The sequence below is a fragment of the Balearica regulorum genome, chromosome 1 (genome assembly GCF_011004875.1).
Source record: "Balearica regulorum gibbericeps isolate bBalReg1 chromosome 1, bBalReg1.pri, whole genome shotgun sequence".
Lineage (NCBI taxonomy): Eukaryota > Metazoa > Chordata > Aves > Gruiformes > Gruidae > Balearica > Balearica regulorum.
This window is the reverse complement of record NC_046184.1, coordinates 115,260,337-115,275,061: the sequence shown is the minus strand read 5'-3', so window position 1 is coordinate 115,275,061 and position 14,725 is coordinate 115,260,337. Positions and strand designations below refer to the sequence as shown.

The 14,725-nt window shown below is 45.6% G+C and overlaps 1 protein-coding gene across 13 annotated transcripts in view; it reads left to right on the top strand.

Moving 5' to 3' along the window:
- The window catches only part of TIAM1 (TIAM Rac1 associated GEF 1), a 190,702-nt gene that overhangs the window by 112,313 nt on the left and 63,664 nt on the right, over window positions 1-14,725 (top strand). For all 13 annotated transcript variants that reach the window (XM_075770566.1, XM_075770505.1, XM_075770521.1 and 10 more), the window contains 2 exons: window positions 10,881-11,328; window positions 13,673-13,845. In XM_075770566.1, the coding sequence (XP_075626681.1) occupies window positions 10,881-11,328; window positions 13,673-13,845 (621 nt within the window). The remainder of the gene's footprint in view (window positions 1-10,880; window positions 11,329-13,672; window positions 13,846-14,725) is intronic.

Genomic DNA, 14,725 nt, shown 5'->3' with positions numbered 1-14,725 from the left:
CCAGCAGCGCGACTGTCCATGGGTGTCTGCTGCGGATCGGCATGAGCCAGCCCTAGTGGATGCTGTAGGTCCCACTCCTCCCCATCTGGTTTTTGTGATGGTTGAGGTGGTGATGGCAGTGGCCATTGAAGCCAGAGACCTCCATTGGATTCCAGTGCTGGTGTTTGCTTTGTGGGGAAGACATTAGGAGTAGTCACTAGGAGGTGTGAAGCTGTTGGTGGACTGTATTTTCTAGGGAGCGATGATATTTTACGAGCAGTATTTGGAGCATGGTCTGATTCCTGTGTGCATTAAAATCCAAGGAGACACGGTGGCCGAAGCATTTCTGCGTGGTCAGCCACTCATGAGAAGGTTGGCTCGTTCCTCTGAGCTTTACAGCCCGGTTTGTGATTTCCCCTGGAAAGCTCGATTCCAGCGTTAGCGTTACAATGGTGCAGTCCAGGTTTTTTACATAACTTTTGAGAAGGAGCAGTAGGAAGATGTCCCTCAGCTCTGCAAGGAAAGAAAAAGTTTTAACTCCAGTGTTTGTTGTGAAACTGAGCAGGGGGAAAGTGAACAAGCTTCCTGCCCAATTCACTTGGAAACTGCGCCTCCTCCAGCGCCAGCCCCAGACTATGTCCTTGGTGTGTTAAATCCCCTTTTGTCTGATTTTCAAGTTTATTACTATTTTTAGGCCTCTGTAGGTAGCCTGAAGGAGTTTGGGATCTCAAGCCTTAAAAAACCCACAACCCTATATAAAAAATTTTGCAGAATATGCAGGAGATGAAACAAAGGTTTTTGTGGGAATTAGATCAGGACATACAGAGAAACCAGTCTAAACTTAGAATATCTTTCCAGTCAATATTATTTTTTTACTATCTCAGGGAATTTTATAACAGGTTATAGAGTTTCATTACGTTCTGTAGGATGGCTAAACTCCAGAGAGCTGATACTTGTTTTTAGGTTGTGTAGAACCTTTTTACAAATGGTTTTGTGGCATAGGGGCTATAACCTCAAAATGTAAAAGGACCAGACTGGGTCAGTCACATGAAGGCACCATCCAGCCCAGTACCTCGTTCCCCAAATACCAAGTGCTCAGGAAAAGAAAGAAATGGGAAGAGTACAGGGGGACTTTGCTTTGGGGCATTCTTCCCAATCCTAGAAAATTAGCGATTTGAATCTTCCTGAGCGAGGAGTGCATCCAACACTTGTCGGGTTGACCTATCCCCCATGAATTCTCTTTTCTGAAATAATTTTCTCCATCTGGCTTCCACTGCATCCTGTTCACTCTCTACACAACACTTGTAACCTTACAGCCTGCTCTTATGGCCCTCCTTGGTCATTGCTTTTCCAGGCAGAGTATCTTCAGCAGCTGAAGCTCTGCTTCTATCAAAGTAATTCTGTACATCTCAGTCTGTAGTTTGGAGGACATAGCTATTTTCAACCTAGATATGATTCTTAATCAGTTTGACCCAGACCTTTAATCTTAGTCATTTGACTCCAGATGGAATCGAGGAAAGAAAGAAAGACAAAGTCGTGTATCATTAAATTATAATTAATAACAAATAGTTTAGTAAGTGCTTAAAAGTAAGATGTGACTGGTTTTCTGCTATAGTGTGCATCTTGCTGATTCGAGCCCCTGTTCACGCAGTCTCGTGGTGCCTTTCAGACGGGGATCAGTCCCGAGGTCTCGGATATAGCCTGAGCCATGCTCCGAGTCTCCAAAAGCTGGAGAACCTCCAGTTGGATGATTTGGCTTGGGTGACTCAAGGGGCTGAATCCCACGGAGAGCACGGGTCAGCTGGTGAGTTTGCTAAGCCTCCAGACAAACAGCCCTATTAAAACCAAACCTCTTGGTTTTCAGCTGCAGGGGACCAAGTTAAAGGAAGGAGTGGAAATAGGCTGGTGGCGGAAGGAGTAACCACTCATTTTGGTGGTGCCCAAGCTTGCTCCAGTGTAAATTGCTTGTGAATCCACATCTTGGGTCCTGCTGGCTGCTGATGTGGAAGCTCTCAGTGGGTCTGAATGATCAGACCCATTTAAAGGCTAGACCAAATGAGCTGTTTATAGCCTGGCTAACTGGAAATGGATTCGGTGTGAGCCTGGAGGAAAGCTTGAACAGAGAGCTTCGGACCCAAACTCAGAGGCCTTCCCTGCTCTGGCACCAGACTGCCCTTCCCAGATGGATGAGGTTAGATCAGATATTGCCTATTCAGGATATTTTAAAGCAAATAGCAGTCACACCCTTCAGAGCACGCAACTCTGCCTCAATATTGTCAGGCAAAGGAGCATGTGAAAAGGAGTGTTTTGGTCTCCACTGGCAAATATTTTGATACTCTTTTGAAGATCTTAATTTGTTTTTCTTCCTTTGCTCTTGGTCTGAAGCCAATGGAAAGCAAATCAGCAGTCCTGATATCTGATCTAGCTCCGTTCAGGCATGGTTTTTTTAAACAGTAGGACTTTGTCATTTATACATCAGAGGTGCTTGTAGCATTGGCAATAATTGTATTCTCTGTAAAGCTACATACACAGCATGTTTTTAGTTTCAAGTACTTTCCACTTAAAAATCACAGACAGTTAACCCAGCTGCTTGTTTGCTGTGCTGTGCTTACTTAGATGGATGCAATTTTCAGTAGTGATCAGTGGTCCATTGAAACATTTCTTTTCAGACTGCTTCAGCATGTGATCCTGTGACTAGTTATCATCCCTGATGGCAAACATTTCCCTGCTCCCTTAAGTTAGGTGATTGTTCAGGTGGACACTTCTCAGATGATATGTTTTGATTTCAAGCTGCTGTTCTAGCAGCTTTCCCCCTTCCTCACTTCTACCCCCTTTGTTACATTTCTCAGGAAGAATTGCCTCTTCTTGGCACCGAGTGAACAAAAAGTAACCTTACCCTGTATTTTACTTTGAGGATTTTGGTTAGGCATGTTGCCATTTAACTCAAGCACGGTTAGGCTGCTTGCGTTAGTTTATGGTTAGCTCAATCCCTCTAGAAACTTTCTTCATCTGGGTGGTCTATTGGGATGAAAACAAGGTAAGTTTTGGGGGGTCCTCATCATATCATTTGGGAACAGAGAGATTAAATACTGCGGCGCTGAAAAACTGAGACTTCCTCCCGCTGCTGGGGGATGGAAGGCGGGCGTCCTACTCCAGATCTGCGCAGGTGTTGGAAGCTGTGCACAGGGACCACACTGCAAGAGGCTTTACTGAATTACGGGTTGATTCTCATTCATGGTATTATATCCTTTATCAGCCCTTAAAAGTCAGGACTAAAGCCATGGAAGAGTTGATTTGCTCAGGTCCCACAGTGGTGCTTCATGCTGTTTTCTGCTAAGGGCCCTGTTGTCCTTTGTGCGTTCTCGCACAGGCTTGGATTTCTCTTGTGTTATTGAAAAGCAAAACCAACATATCCTCCCCCTTCTCTTTACCCAATACTTTAGCTTTTAGGGATGCAAAACTATCTTTTTGAATAAGAACAGATCACAAACTGATGCCACAACTGTCCTGTGTCAGTGAAGAGCTCTGCATGGTGCCTTGGAAGAAGGATAAAGCTGTCCCATGTATTTCCCTGCAGCTTTATGGGGGACAGTTTCATTTTCAACATTTTCTGTCTCACAGCTGACAAGTCCTCCAGGGTTGTACTTTCCTGACTGTTGCAGGAGTCCCCGTGGGTCCAAAATTTGCCTTTAAGGCATCTAAGTCAGCCAAGAAAACCAGGCTCCTTGGGGAAGCATGGTGGTCTACAGACATTCTCTTTCTGGAAAGGCCCACATATTAGCTGGAAAATGTCTGGGGAGTCAGTGAACCAAAAATGTTCCCAACCCCTGTATTAGAGGCACCAAGCTAACATGATAGCTTAACATGGAGCGAAGGAGCCAAGTGTAATACTGAGGTAACAGCCATATATATCAGTCAGAGTTGCCTGCAAAAGAAATGGGGTTGAGGGATGCTTGATATGATGGTGTTTGTGACCTGCCTGTCCCACAGGAGCACAGTGGATGCACATCTCCTTCTCATATTTGAGTATCTTCTGAGTGCCTGGCACCCAGTACCTTGTCTGTCTTTCCAAGGTGCCAAATTATACTGTACAGCATTCACCAAGACCAGTTCACAAAGGAATCCTGGAACCAAAATCCATTGAAATCCATGCCTTAAGACTTTCTCAGGGATTATTGCCCAGGAACCTGTGACTGTGATTCATCCTTTCATAATAAGAGTGAAGCTTACTGCTAGGAGAACTATCTAGAGGTCTGGGCTAGTACCTTTGTTGTTGGGAGTAAATTTGATTTCAGAGAATCATGGCCAAAACCCACTTGCTTATTAAACCACTCCGAACAGCCTTAATAACACATATAAGGGTTTGGTTTTTTGTTTAATTTTGACTCTCTCAGACATCTGAAGAACTGTTGCACCAATGTGGTTGAATGCACAGAAGTAGGAACCAAAGTTCCTTGTACATATCAGTATCCGATCTCTTTGGATTCTCAGAGGTAACAAACCCAGCATCTCAGTCCGGTATCCACGTACAAATTGCAGTTGGCTTATGACTGTATCTCACTGGACTTGAGAGCCCTCTTAGGAGGAGTAGACAAGACCCAACCAATCCAACAGAAAACTGCAGCTGGCCCATGTTGGTTTGTGGCCAACATGTTCTCCAAAGCCTGCTGTCAATCTAGTGCATCCTGGCTAGTTCTTATATAATACTGTCCTGTGGTACACAGGTCTGTAGGTATCATCAGAACCTTCTTTCGCATCAACTCCCAGCATCTGGTTGAGGGGCTTTGTTCATTGCTGTGGTAGCAGATCTCCTTCATGTCATTATTATAATCCCTCTGTCTTTACAGTGAGTTATGTGGACACGACTCAGTGCGTTTCTGACAGCCTTCAAAACTGTATTCCTCCCAGACTGAACAAGCTACGGAATTGCTTTTGCATTTCTCCATTGGAGCTTTAAAACCATTTCTCCCACTCAGGTTTCAATGGCAATTTATGGTTTATCTTTGCTTCTTGGGATGCTTTGACTCTTTTCAAGACAGATAAATTGTCTAATGCATTAATTACCAGGTGTTTAAGTTATGGGGGAGAAAGGATTGTATTTTGATTTGGAGCAAGTCATACCTTAACAGACCACCTTGACCATCAAATGGTGGTAGAGTCAGTACTGAAAATAAAGGAAAAACACTTACCAGGCCAATCTTTTTCTACATAGGAGCTTCAGAGAGACACCAGGCACATAAAAGCATGCAAACCATCAGGTGCTTACCCATCTATTTTAAATGTATTCTGTGGTGCTTGCCTAACTAGAACCAGACTGGTTATGTGCAATTTCAGGCTGTTGCTGAATGTGAACACCTTATTGCTCTGTTGCTAAACAGGACGGGGTACAGATGTTTTGCATTCTCTTGGAGGGAGCTCCTTTCAGGAAAAAAACCCCACTCAGTCGCCTTTTACTAACGAGTACTTTTAATCTAATGGATAATTTAGGAAGAAGTATTAACCACATAAGGAACTGTTTATACTAGGGAAGTAAGTTTTCCTACTAAGTCAGTCCCATGTGCCTAAAGTGCCTGTGAATCACTGCTGTCAGTCATGCAGGAGAAAGTGATTCACCAAACCATTTTAGTAGTGTCTGTAACAGGGCTGTTGGTGGGAAGTTTTGTTAAGTGTTTTGTTATTGCAAGTGCTCTGAATGTGTCCAGTCATGAGCTGGAGAGTTGGGCAAGGCTTATCCCATCCAGTGATTTCTTGCTGGCAGAGGCCAGTACCAAATATGTTCAACGAGGGGACAAAGACACTTGGAACCTGCCCAAGAATTTTCCCCTGATTTTTGCTAGCTGAAGGTAGATATTTTTTCTAAAGCAAAAGGGGTTTCTCTGTGTGTGTTTTAAATCTAGGAGGACTTTTTTAACAAATATGGCTGTAGCGGACATATAGAGGTATGAGTATTGCATGAGTATGCAAAAGCTACAGCACCAAGTAACATTAGCTTGATGTAGCTTGTATTACAGTTTTATTCCCCACTGGTTTGCTTTGCATGAAACCCAGTATTCATGTGAGGAAAAAACATATTTAGGTGGGTTGCTAATACTTTTACTAATGTTTTACCCAATTGGTTCATCAGTTAAATTGTTCTCTGCAGTTGATGGGGCTGTGATAATTCCACTTCATTAAGTTCAAATGCTATTAGTGCTGTTGTAGCTGTCCTGGCACGTGGCCTGCATGCTGGGCCTCCCTGTGTTCTTGTTGGTAACAATGGCTGCATTCAGTCCGTCTCTGATTTCTCATTCGGGCGTCAGGCATTCCACCTTTCCCTCATCTTTCCCTCTGTTACTGTCTGCTGAACCTCCTTTCATAAACCCTGGGCACTGACAACCAATATGGTAGCACTGCCAGTGTAAGAAATGGTGCTGCACCTTCATCATCTTCAGCAGCAGCTGGGATCCCAGATCCTGGTGGAAGCTGTGCTGCTATTTACCGACTCCCCGTCAAGGCACACAGTGTGGTACAGTCACTACAGCCTGTGTAGTTCCCTCCTTCAGTCAGTGGTCGTTGTGTGACTTTCTCCCTGCTTTCCACAGAGCAATCTTAAATTGAAGGGACAAAGCTCCCTGTTTGTTCAGTTTGTTGTCTCTATGGACTAAGACCTGTTGTGTTTGCAAAATGCCAAGAACTGCTATTCCCACGACTTCTCTATCTCTCTCTGTCTTGGAGGAAATAACGCTTTCTTTTCTTTGCTACATGCTTTCTACTTGGTGTGACCAATTTAATGATTTCCACCTCCCTCTTGCTTTGCCCTCTTGTCCTCCCAGGCCCAAAGCTAGGTAAACACCAGTGGGAAGGCTAAGCAGGGCAGCGCAGATTTTAGTTCCAGTCTTGCATGTGGTTCCTGGGATGGTCTCTCCGGGCAAAAATATTTCTCTGTGTGGAGACAGCTGTTTGCCAGCCTGAAAATACAAAACACAAGATCTCTGGTGACGTGCAAAATATCAGGTGCAGTGTCCTGAATCTTACACAGAGCTGAATGAAACTTTTGGGTTTTTTAACCAGTGAAATAAAACAGAGCCCCTTGATGATAGCAATTACAAGTCCAGAGTAACGTGCTGGTGATTTGTTATGAAGTGTGTATAACGTCCCAAACTGTGGGCTTCAGAAATGTGCATTCTGCAGTCTTCAGCTGTCTCCCAGCTTCCACGATGTGTGTGGCACATGCCATCCGGCATCGTGATGGAGGGATGCAGGGACGCTGGGCAGGAGTCAGAGGGGTGAGTAGTGAAGGCTGAGCCGTGTCTGTAGTTCACTCTCAGCTTCAAGAATCTTTGCCTGGTAACTCCTTCTGCTGAGGACTGAAACGCCTGTTTCGTTAGCAAGCCTTTGTGGTGCATCTTGTCGTGTACCTGGCACGGTAATAAGTCTTCCTTGGAGGAGAGAGATGTTGCTGTTGCCTGCAGGGCTCTTTGAGAACCTAAGCAGGAGACGTGAGTAATTTTTAAATAGGTTACACAGTGTTCACTTTGCTTCTGGGCAGTAGCCTGTGGTGGCCATGTCAGTAGGTACTTTGAAGCTGGACACTAAAGCTATGGGCCCATGTATCCACATCGATCTCATCAGCAGAGAGCCATGCTGCTCACGGAGGGAGTTGAGATGCTTAATTTTCAGCATCCTCGTTTGAAAAATTGCAGGAATAGTTCTGTGCCCTCAGTGATGTGTTCATCAAACCCTGCTACGATTTGTTGCTTGGCTTGGGACTGTTACTCCTTCAGCCTTGGCACATTTGTGTGGAAGCACAATACCAAACCTCTGTACTTTCTGCTGAACTCTTAGTTGAATGCGCTTCAATATGCAGGTTACAGCACTGTGAGACGGCCAGAGCAGATGCTGGCTGCTTCTTGAGAGCTGTTCATACCCTCCAATGAGAACGAGCTGACATTGCAGCAGGAACTCAGAAGTCAGAGACCTGTGCAATGAATGCTCTTAACCCTGCTAACCCCGAGACGGATCTTCTCACGCAGCAGACTTCTGAAAATGCTAAGCTCACTCAATGCTACGTTTCATAATTCATGAGTGTGAACAATATTAGCAGGCTGTAAGTTTTGAACCATTCTGACCTTTGTATGCTCAGACCCTCCTCCTACCAAAGGGCTTGAATCAGTTGGCTAGAAGTCTTTGATACGGGATATTTGAGAGAGGAAAAGGGAGTGCAAGGAGCAGACGGAGATTAGGGTCAGGGCTGTAGCATTATGCTGAAAAGATCTTTTGACCCATCTAGCCTATCACTTGCATTGTGGTAAAGATTATAAAGATGTTTGCAAAATGTGCTACAATTTAAGCTCATGAGCATATATAACATTCACTCTGAGTTTTCCATCCTTTCATTTTTTTATAAATAGTAAGCCGTTATGCCCGTGTATCAGTTACAGAGTATAATCCCCATTTATGGATGGGGAAACAGGCAGTTAATGCTGTGTCTCACCAAGGTTACACAAGAAGGCTGTGTCACACTGGGCATGAGGAACTTTGAGAGCCTGCATTGCAGTGCTGTGCTTGAACATCTCTGGGAGCACTTCTGATTTTGAAAAAATACTCCCTCTGCTAAAAAGCACCAAGAAAGTTTTGTGCATACCCTGGCTGGCAAAATGACAAATCCTATCTCACTCAAGTTGGTGGTCTCTTTTAGTAGCTCTTTATTTTTTTAAACAGACTATTTCTGGTTAAAGCATGAGATATGCTTCCTAAAAGTTACATCAGCTAAAATTTTGGAATTTACTCTATACTTTTTGTATTGCACGGACAAAAAAATTATGAGATAGATTGTGTATTTATTAAATAATTAACCTAAAATAAAAATCCTAAAACCTCAAATAATTTCTGTTGCCACCATTACGTGATGTTCACTGCAGAATGCAGATTTGTTTATGCTATATGAGTGACACACTTTTTCCGTTTAAAGTAATTATGGAGGAAGACGGCCCCAGAAAACAAATGCAAACCCCAGTCATCCTATGGGAATAACTATCTCAACGAACATGGGGGATCTGGTTCAGTTCTTTGGCACTCCGGTTTTATGCCGATGTAGCTGCCAACTGTCTCTGTTGGCAGAGAGGCCGTGCCTGGGGCGTGTGAGCACCGAGCAGCCATGCCAGTCCTGGCTCCCTGACACACAGGGTCTCCGATGGAGGGCTGTCATCAGAAGTCGCACCATCCAGCTTTTCGTGATGGCATGCAAAAAACTCACTCGCAGCAGTGTTTTGTAAACACCGGTTTCTGAGCAGCACCAGTTACCCTCTCCAGATATCCCTCCTTTGCAGTGCTGCAAGAAATGGGATGATAATCGGCTTCCAAAAAACAAGTGTGTTGGAACAGCAGGAGAAAAAAGTGTGGTTGTGAAAACTGCTCTGTACGGGTAGATGAATGCACTTCAGGAAGCCCTGCTCTGCTCATTCACATGCGGTGGGAGTAGAGGAATATTGGCCTGTCCGGAACAGCTTGTCTATCACTATCTGTTGCATTAAATAACCAGATTGACTAGGATAACTGTGCTCATTGAGCAGGGAAGGAAGTGCTTATTCTTCCAGCTGGACTCCAAGTCTCCCTTGAGAGGTAGCCTTTATAAAGAACGAGCCCATCCGTTACAAATTAATGCCTTAAAAGTTAGTCAAATTCAGCAACACCCCTCCCCTCCCCCTAAGGTTTCTTCATCCAGCTCTTGCTCCACAGGAGGAAGGTTTCAAACAGAGCTCAGTGGCGGGTTCCTTGGTTTCCACAGAGCTGCTCTTGGACACAGAGAAAACTGGTGCTTGAACCAACACCTAGAGGCTTGTTTTCTCTCAAAATAAATACTGCATTCTGCCACCTCTTCTCAGAGGCACCTCTGTTTTTTTAAAAAACTTGTAAATCAAGCACCAGCTGCTCTTGCAGGAGAGGCAGAGGCTGCAATTCCTGTTGTTTTGGCCATATTTCTCACCTCTTTGCATCTTCCCTGGCTCCCTCTTCTCCCTGTTACCTAACATAAGGTAGTTGTCTCCACTTACAGGGCTTGGCCTTTATTTGTCCTCCTTCAGAAGCTGCCACCGATGCCTTTGGATGCTGAGATGGCAGTGATTAGCCCCCTTTGGGCGCTAGCCTTGTTGCAGAGGGCAGACTGAGCCACTAAACCTTCAAAACCTGAATTCGGTCGTGTTGTTTCCTGCCTTGCTCAAGCCGGCCATATTCTTGTCTCTTCTGATCCTTCAACTGCAAGTTCTTGGGGACCAGAAAGGGTCTTCCGCTGTGGTATTTTGGTAGGGTGTATCACCATGGGATTTGGTAGGGGATATCATGTGGCCCATTGTTAGGCTTTGTGATGTAGAAGTGGCACAAACCAGAAATAATCTCAAATTCATTAACTTCTTAGGAGGAAAAAAAAGTACCTTTTTAATTATATAATTCGCAAATGACAATCTCGGAATGTCTAAAATGTATCTTCAACTATAGGTGTGAATGTACAATATCAATGTTTTCTTTTCAAAATGCGTAGGTTGATTGCTGCTTTTCTTGACACTGCCAGTTTTTACTACCATATGTTCTCCTTTTGCAAAACCTTTAGCACTGTTAACTTAGCTTAATGTAAACAGATGATGCTGCGTCTTATATTCCAAAATGCTAAGGCTGTAGAGGCACCACCTGAAATCGTGCATGTATGACTGGTCTTTCCTAAACTGTGCTGGAAGTTCTTCCTACTCCACCTTTTCTTCTAGTTCTTTGTCTTCAGAAGAAAAAGAGACGAGGGATTTCCAGTGCCAGACAAAATGAGGGTGTGAAGAAACATGGTGCCACCTGGGCGTTTTGGGTTCTGTTGGTGCCTCCAGAAGGCCAGGCTCGGCCAGGCTTTTCACCTCACACTGTGTCTTTCTTGCAACTAGGACGTCAACGCAGGCGAGGGGAGCGAGTTCACTGACAGTGGGATCGAGGGAGCAGCCACCGACACCGACCTCCTTTCTAGACGCTCCAATGCTACCAACTCAAGTTACTCCCCGACAGCCAGTCGGGCTTTCATTGGCAGTGACAGCGGGAGCAGCTCGACGGGCGACGGGCTTCGCCAGGGAGTGTACGAGAACTTCCGCCGGGAGCTGGAGATGAGCACCACCAACAGTGAGAACCTGGAGGAGGCCGGCTCTGCCCTCAGTGACGAGCAGAGCAGCGGCACCCTCAGCTCCCCGGGGCAGTCCGACATCCTCCTGACGGCCGCCCAGGGCACGGTGCGGAAAGCCGGTGCTCTGGCAGTGAAAAACTTCCTGGTGCACAAAAAGAACAAGAAAGTGGAGTCGGCCACGCGCAGGAAATGGAAGCACTACTGGGTTTCCCTGAAAGGTACAGAGCAAGTGTGGGTTGTGCATTGCTGCAGATGAAGAAACCAGTAGCCTAGACTCTTCACAAAAGCTGCTGTGAACTTCAGTATAGTTAACATTGAGTATGAGGAAGTGGTCCTGATGTTTGTCGGGGTGGGGGTTTATTTAATGGTTGTTGATGTGCTCACATTATGGCCTGCGTAGTGCAAGACAAGTGACTGTGCTGCACTGAGGTGGGGTTCGTACCCTGCTTTGAGTCCTGCTGGCACCACCTAGGGTGGCTTCTCCGAGCACTGGGTGTTTCCTTTAAGAAGCACATCTATGGCTTGCTGACAAACTAAATACCTGTGTGCAGCTACAGGCATGTGGGAGTTTCCTAGTGATGGCACCAGCATGCGTTCAAACAGGGGCTCTGTCTTTGTGTGCATTCCTCTTGTAGCTCTTGTGCTTAGTGCTGTTGGCCTCTTCTTCTCCAAGATGTGCTTCACGAGTATCAACACCCAGTGCGTTGCAACACATTCGCAATGTGGACAGGAAGCCACGGTTTGGTCATCGAGGCTGGCTTGTGATTTGGGAGATGTTGGCTCTGGCTGCATCACCCATCTTGTGGTGGGCAGCCCTCAGCACCGAGCTGCCCTGCCGGCCTGCTTGGCTGCCCGGGGCCACAGACCCTTTTCTCTCTGAATTTTTGCAGTTCCTGCTAGGAGGGTGCCCCATTCAGGGTCTGAGTGCTTATACGTGCACATAAATGTTAACAGAGCAGCAAAACTCAGGACCAGGCCTCCTAAAGCGACCTCTAATTAATCTTCATGCGGTTGCATCAGTGCGAAAAGGGAAAGAACACTTGCAGGGTTTTGGGACTGGCCTCGCTCCCCTCGGCCTGGTCTGTGAGCCAGGGGAGGCAAGAGCCGTGTCTCCTGCTGTGGGTGGGATTACCAAAAGGCTCAGTATAGCTAAAGCCCTGTTCTCAGAATGCTTTTTTTAGAGCACTTTTTTGTTTGTTTTTAAATTTGCAGCACTATTTTAAAACCAACAGCGAAGTTAGGTGCCAGCTCTTCCTTGGGGTGGTTAGAGAGATTGGGGAAATGAAAGAGGGGAGAGGGAGGGGGCAAGGGGAGCCCTAATCTCCTGGGGAGGGGGGAGGGCCCTGTGACAGGAAGGTCTTGCTGTGAGGAGCAGGCAAACAAAGGGCCATCTGGGAGGAAAAAAGGGGAAGGATGAGCACGGAGGCAATGTTGGTTTAAAGTGCTTTGACACAAGTGGAGTGTTTGCTCCTTAGATTGCTGTGCCTTAATGATGTTAGTGTTTAAACGAGGCTTTGAAGTTAACAGCTGCTATTGTTTGGCTGCAAATAGTTTTTCGAGAGGCAGGGTAACAGGGCATCCCCGTGCACCGGGAGGGCTAGTTCCAGTGGCAGAGAAACAATGTGCCAGTTTTAGTTTTAAAACAATTGTAGATAATGTGGGACCGTAGGAGAGAAGGAGACCCTTTTCTTGGAGTCTCCTAAATTGCAGACTTGCTGTACCATTCACCCCCCACCCCCATCCAGAGAATTGTAAAGATTATTTTGTACAAACAAGCAGATTGTTTGCTGTCCCCAACTAAAATGTGTTTTTGGTTTTGGCCATATAGCCATGAGTCAGAGCTGAAACATTATAGTGCAATAAAGAATTGATTTATGCTTTTTGTTTGTTTGTTTGTTGGGGTTTTTTGTACATCAGTCTTTCAGTGAGCACAGCTAATACCAGTCCATTTTTCTTCCAGTTATTCATCTGCATCCAGTAATTAAATCACTTGACCTTTGCCTTGCAGGGACTGTAGCAGCTAGCAGCTGCGGGAGGCTGAGGCAGGGCCATGGAGGTTTGCCTGGGGGCCTTTCTGCTCCAGGGCCGGCTTGCAGATGTCCGGCATGGCCAGGGGAGACGCGCTCTCACACCTGCATCTTCCTTTTGGTCCCCTTGGTGGGATGGGGTGGCCGTGGAGGACCCCCACTTTGGGACTTATAATGATGTTTCTCATCTGGGTCTCTGTTTTACTGCCCATACTTTCCCGGCTCGTGTCTGCGGCTCTGTTTTAGCAATCCTGGGGCGAACAGAACGGCCTGCTGGGGCACAGCTTGATGTACCATACAGCTCGTGGTGTGCCCCCATGGCGTGGAAACCACCACCTTGTTGGGCTAAAAACTGGGCCATTGCTGGTGCTCTCCGCTGTGGGGCTGCAAAGATAAACAGGCCCTGGCAAATCCTCCCTCATTGCTGTGACAGTTTTACAGATGATTTATTGTGCCAACTATTAGCACTGAATAGATGCGGGGTGGCTGTTGCATTTAAATGTGTTGCTTGCTAATATATGATCATCTCTTTTAGGATGCACGTTGTTTTTTTATGAGACTGATGGCAGATCTGGCATTGACCACAACAGCATCCCAAAGCACGCTGTCTGGGTGGAAAACAGCATAGTGCAAGCAGTGCCTGAACACCCCAAGAAGGACTTTGTCTTCTGTCTCAGCAACTCCCTTGGGGACGCTTTCCTCTTTCAGGTTGGTCCAGTTCAAGGGTTTTACAAAGTTATTTTCTTTTTCTGTCTCCGACCAAGGAGGAAGCCTTAGCTCTGATTGAAATCAATGGAAAAATCCTGCTGATTCCAGTAAGTTTGGGATTTTCCTCTGGCAGCCCTAGAGGAAGTACACGATGTATTTGGTAAATGCCACTCAAGAGACCCACCACCACATGTGAATCACTGTCAGATCTGCTGTTGTTATTGAGTGACTGGACGCTATTTGTGTAAATGGTTGGAACAAAGTAAGAATTGAGAAATATTCTTACATCCCTGTAAAAACTGGAAATTTTGCATGGCTTGACAGTGTGCTTATAAGACACAGACCAGGCCAGTTACCATACAGGACATACAGTAGTGGTTTAAATATACTATCTGCATCTTGTAAGAAACACATATCAAAGATGGGACCTTGTGGAGAGGCTCAAGGGATTTACAAGGCCAAGAGGAGTTTGAAGTGTGAGGGGGTACTTGGACCTCCAGGTGTTCTCCCAGTGGCGCCGCAGAATCCACTTGCCCCTTGTTCATACAAACCTTAGTCAACATCTTGCTGTTGCCCAAGAGGAGACTGAAAGTGCATGTTTAGGTGTTTTAATCAGAAAATAGAAATGTCTGCATTTCACAGGATACATTTAGAAAAAATCCAGTACTTATATCAAAGACCAGAGATTAGTTGATGTGTTTCACTGAAAAAGGTTTCTGTATTTTGGTAACTACTACTTCCCTGAGTGATTTTTAAGTTGACGTTCCACTTTCTTGTTGCAAGTTGTCACTAATCAAGGTGTGACACTCTTGTTTTTTGGTTTTTTTTTTTTTTTTTAATTGCCAGCCTGTGCCGAGGCAGTGCCATTTCCTCCTCTTTT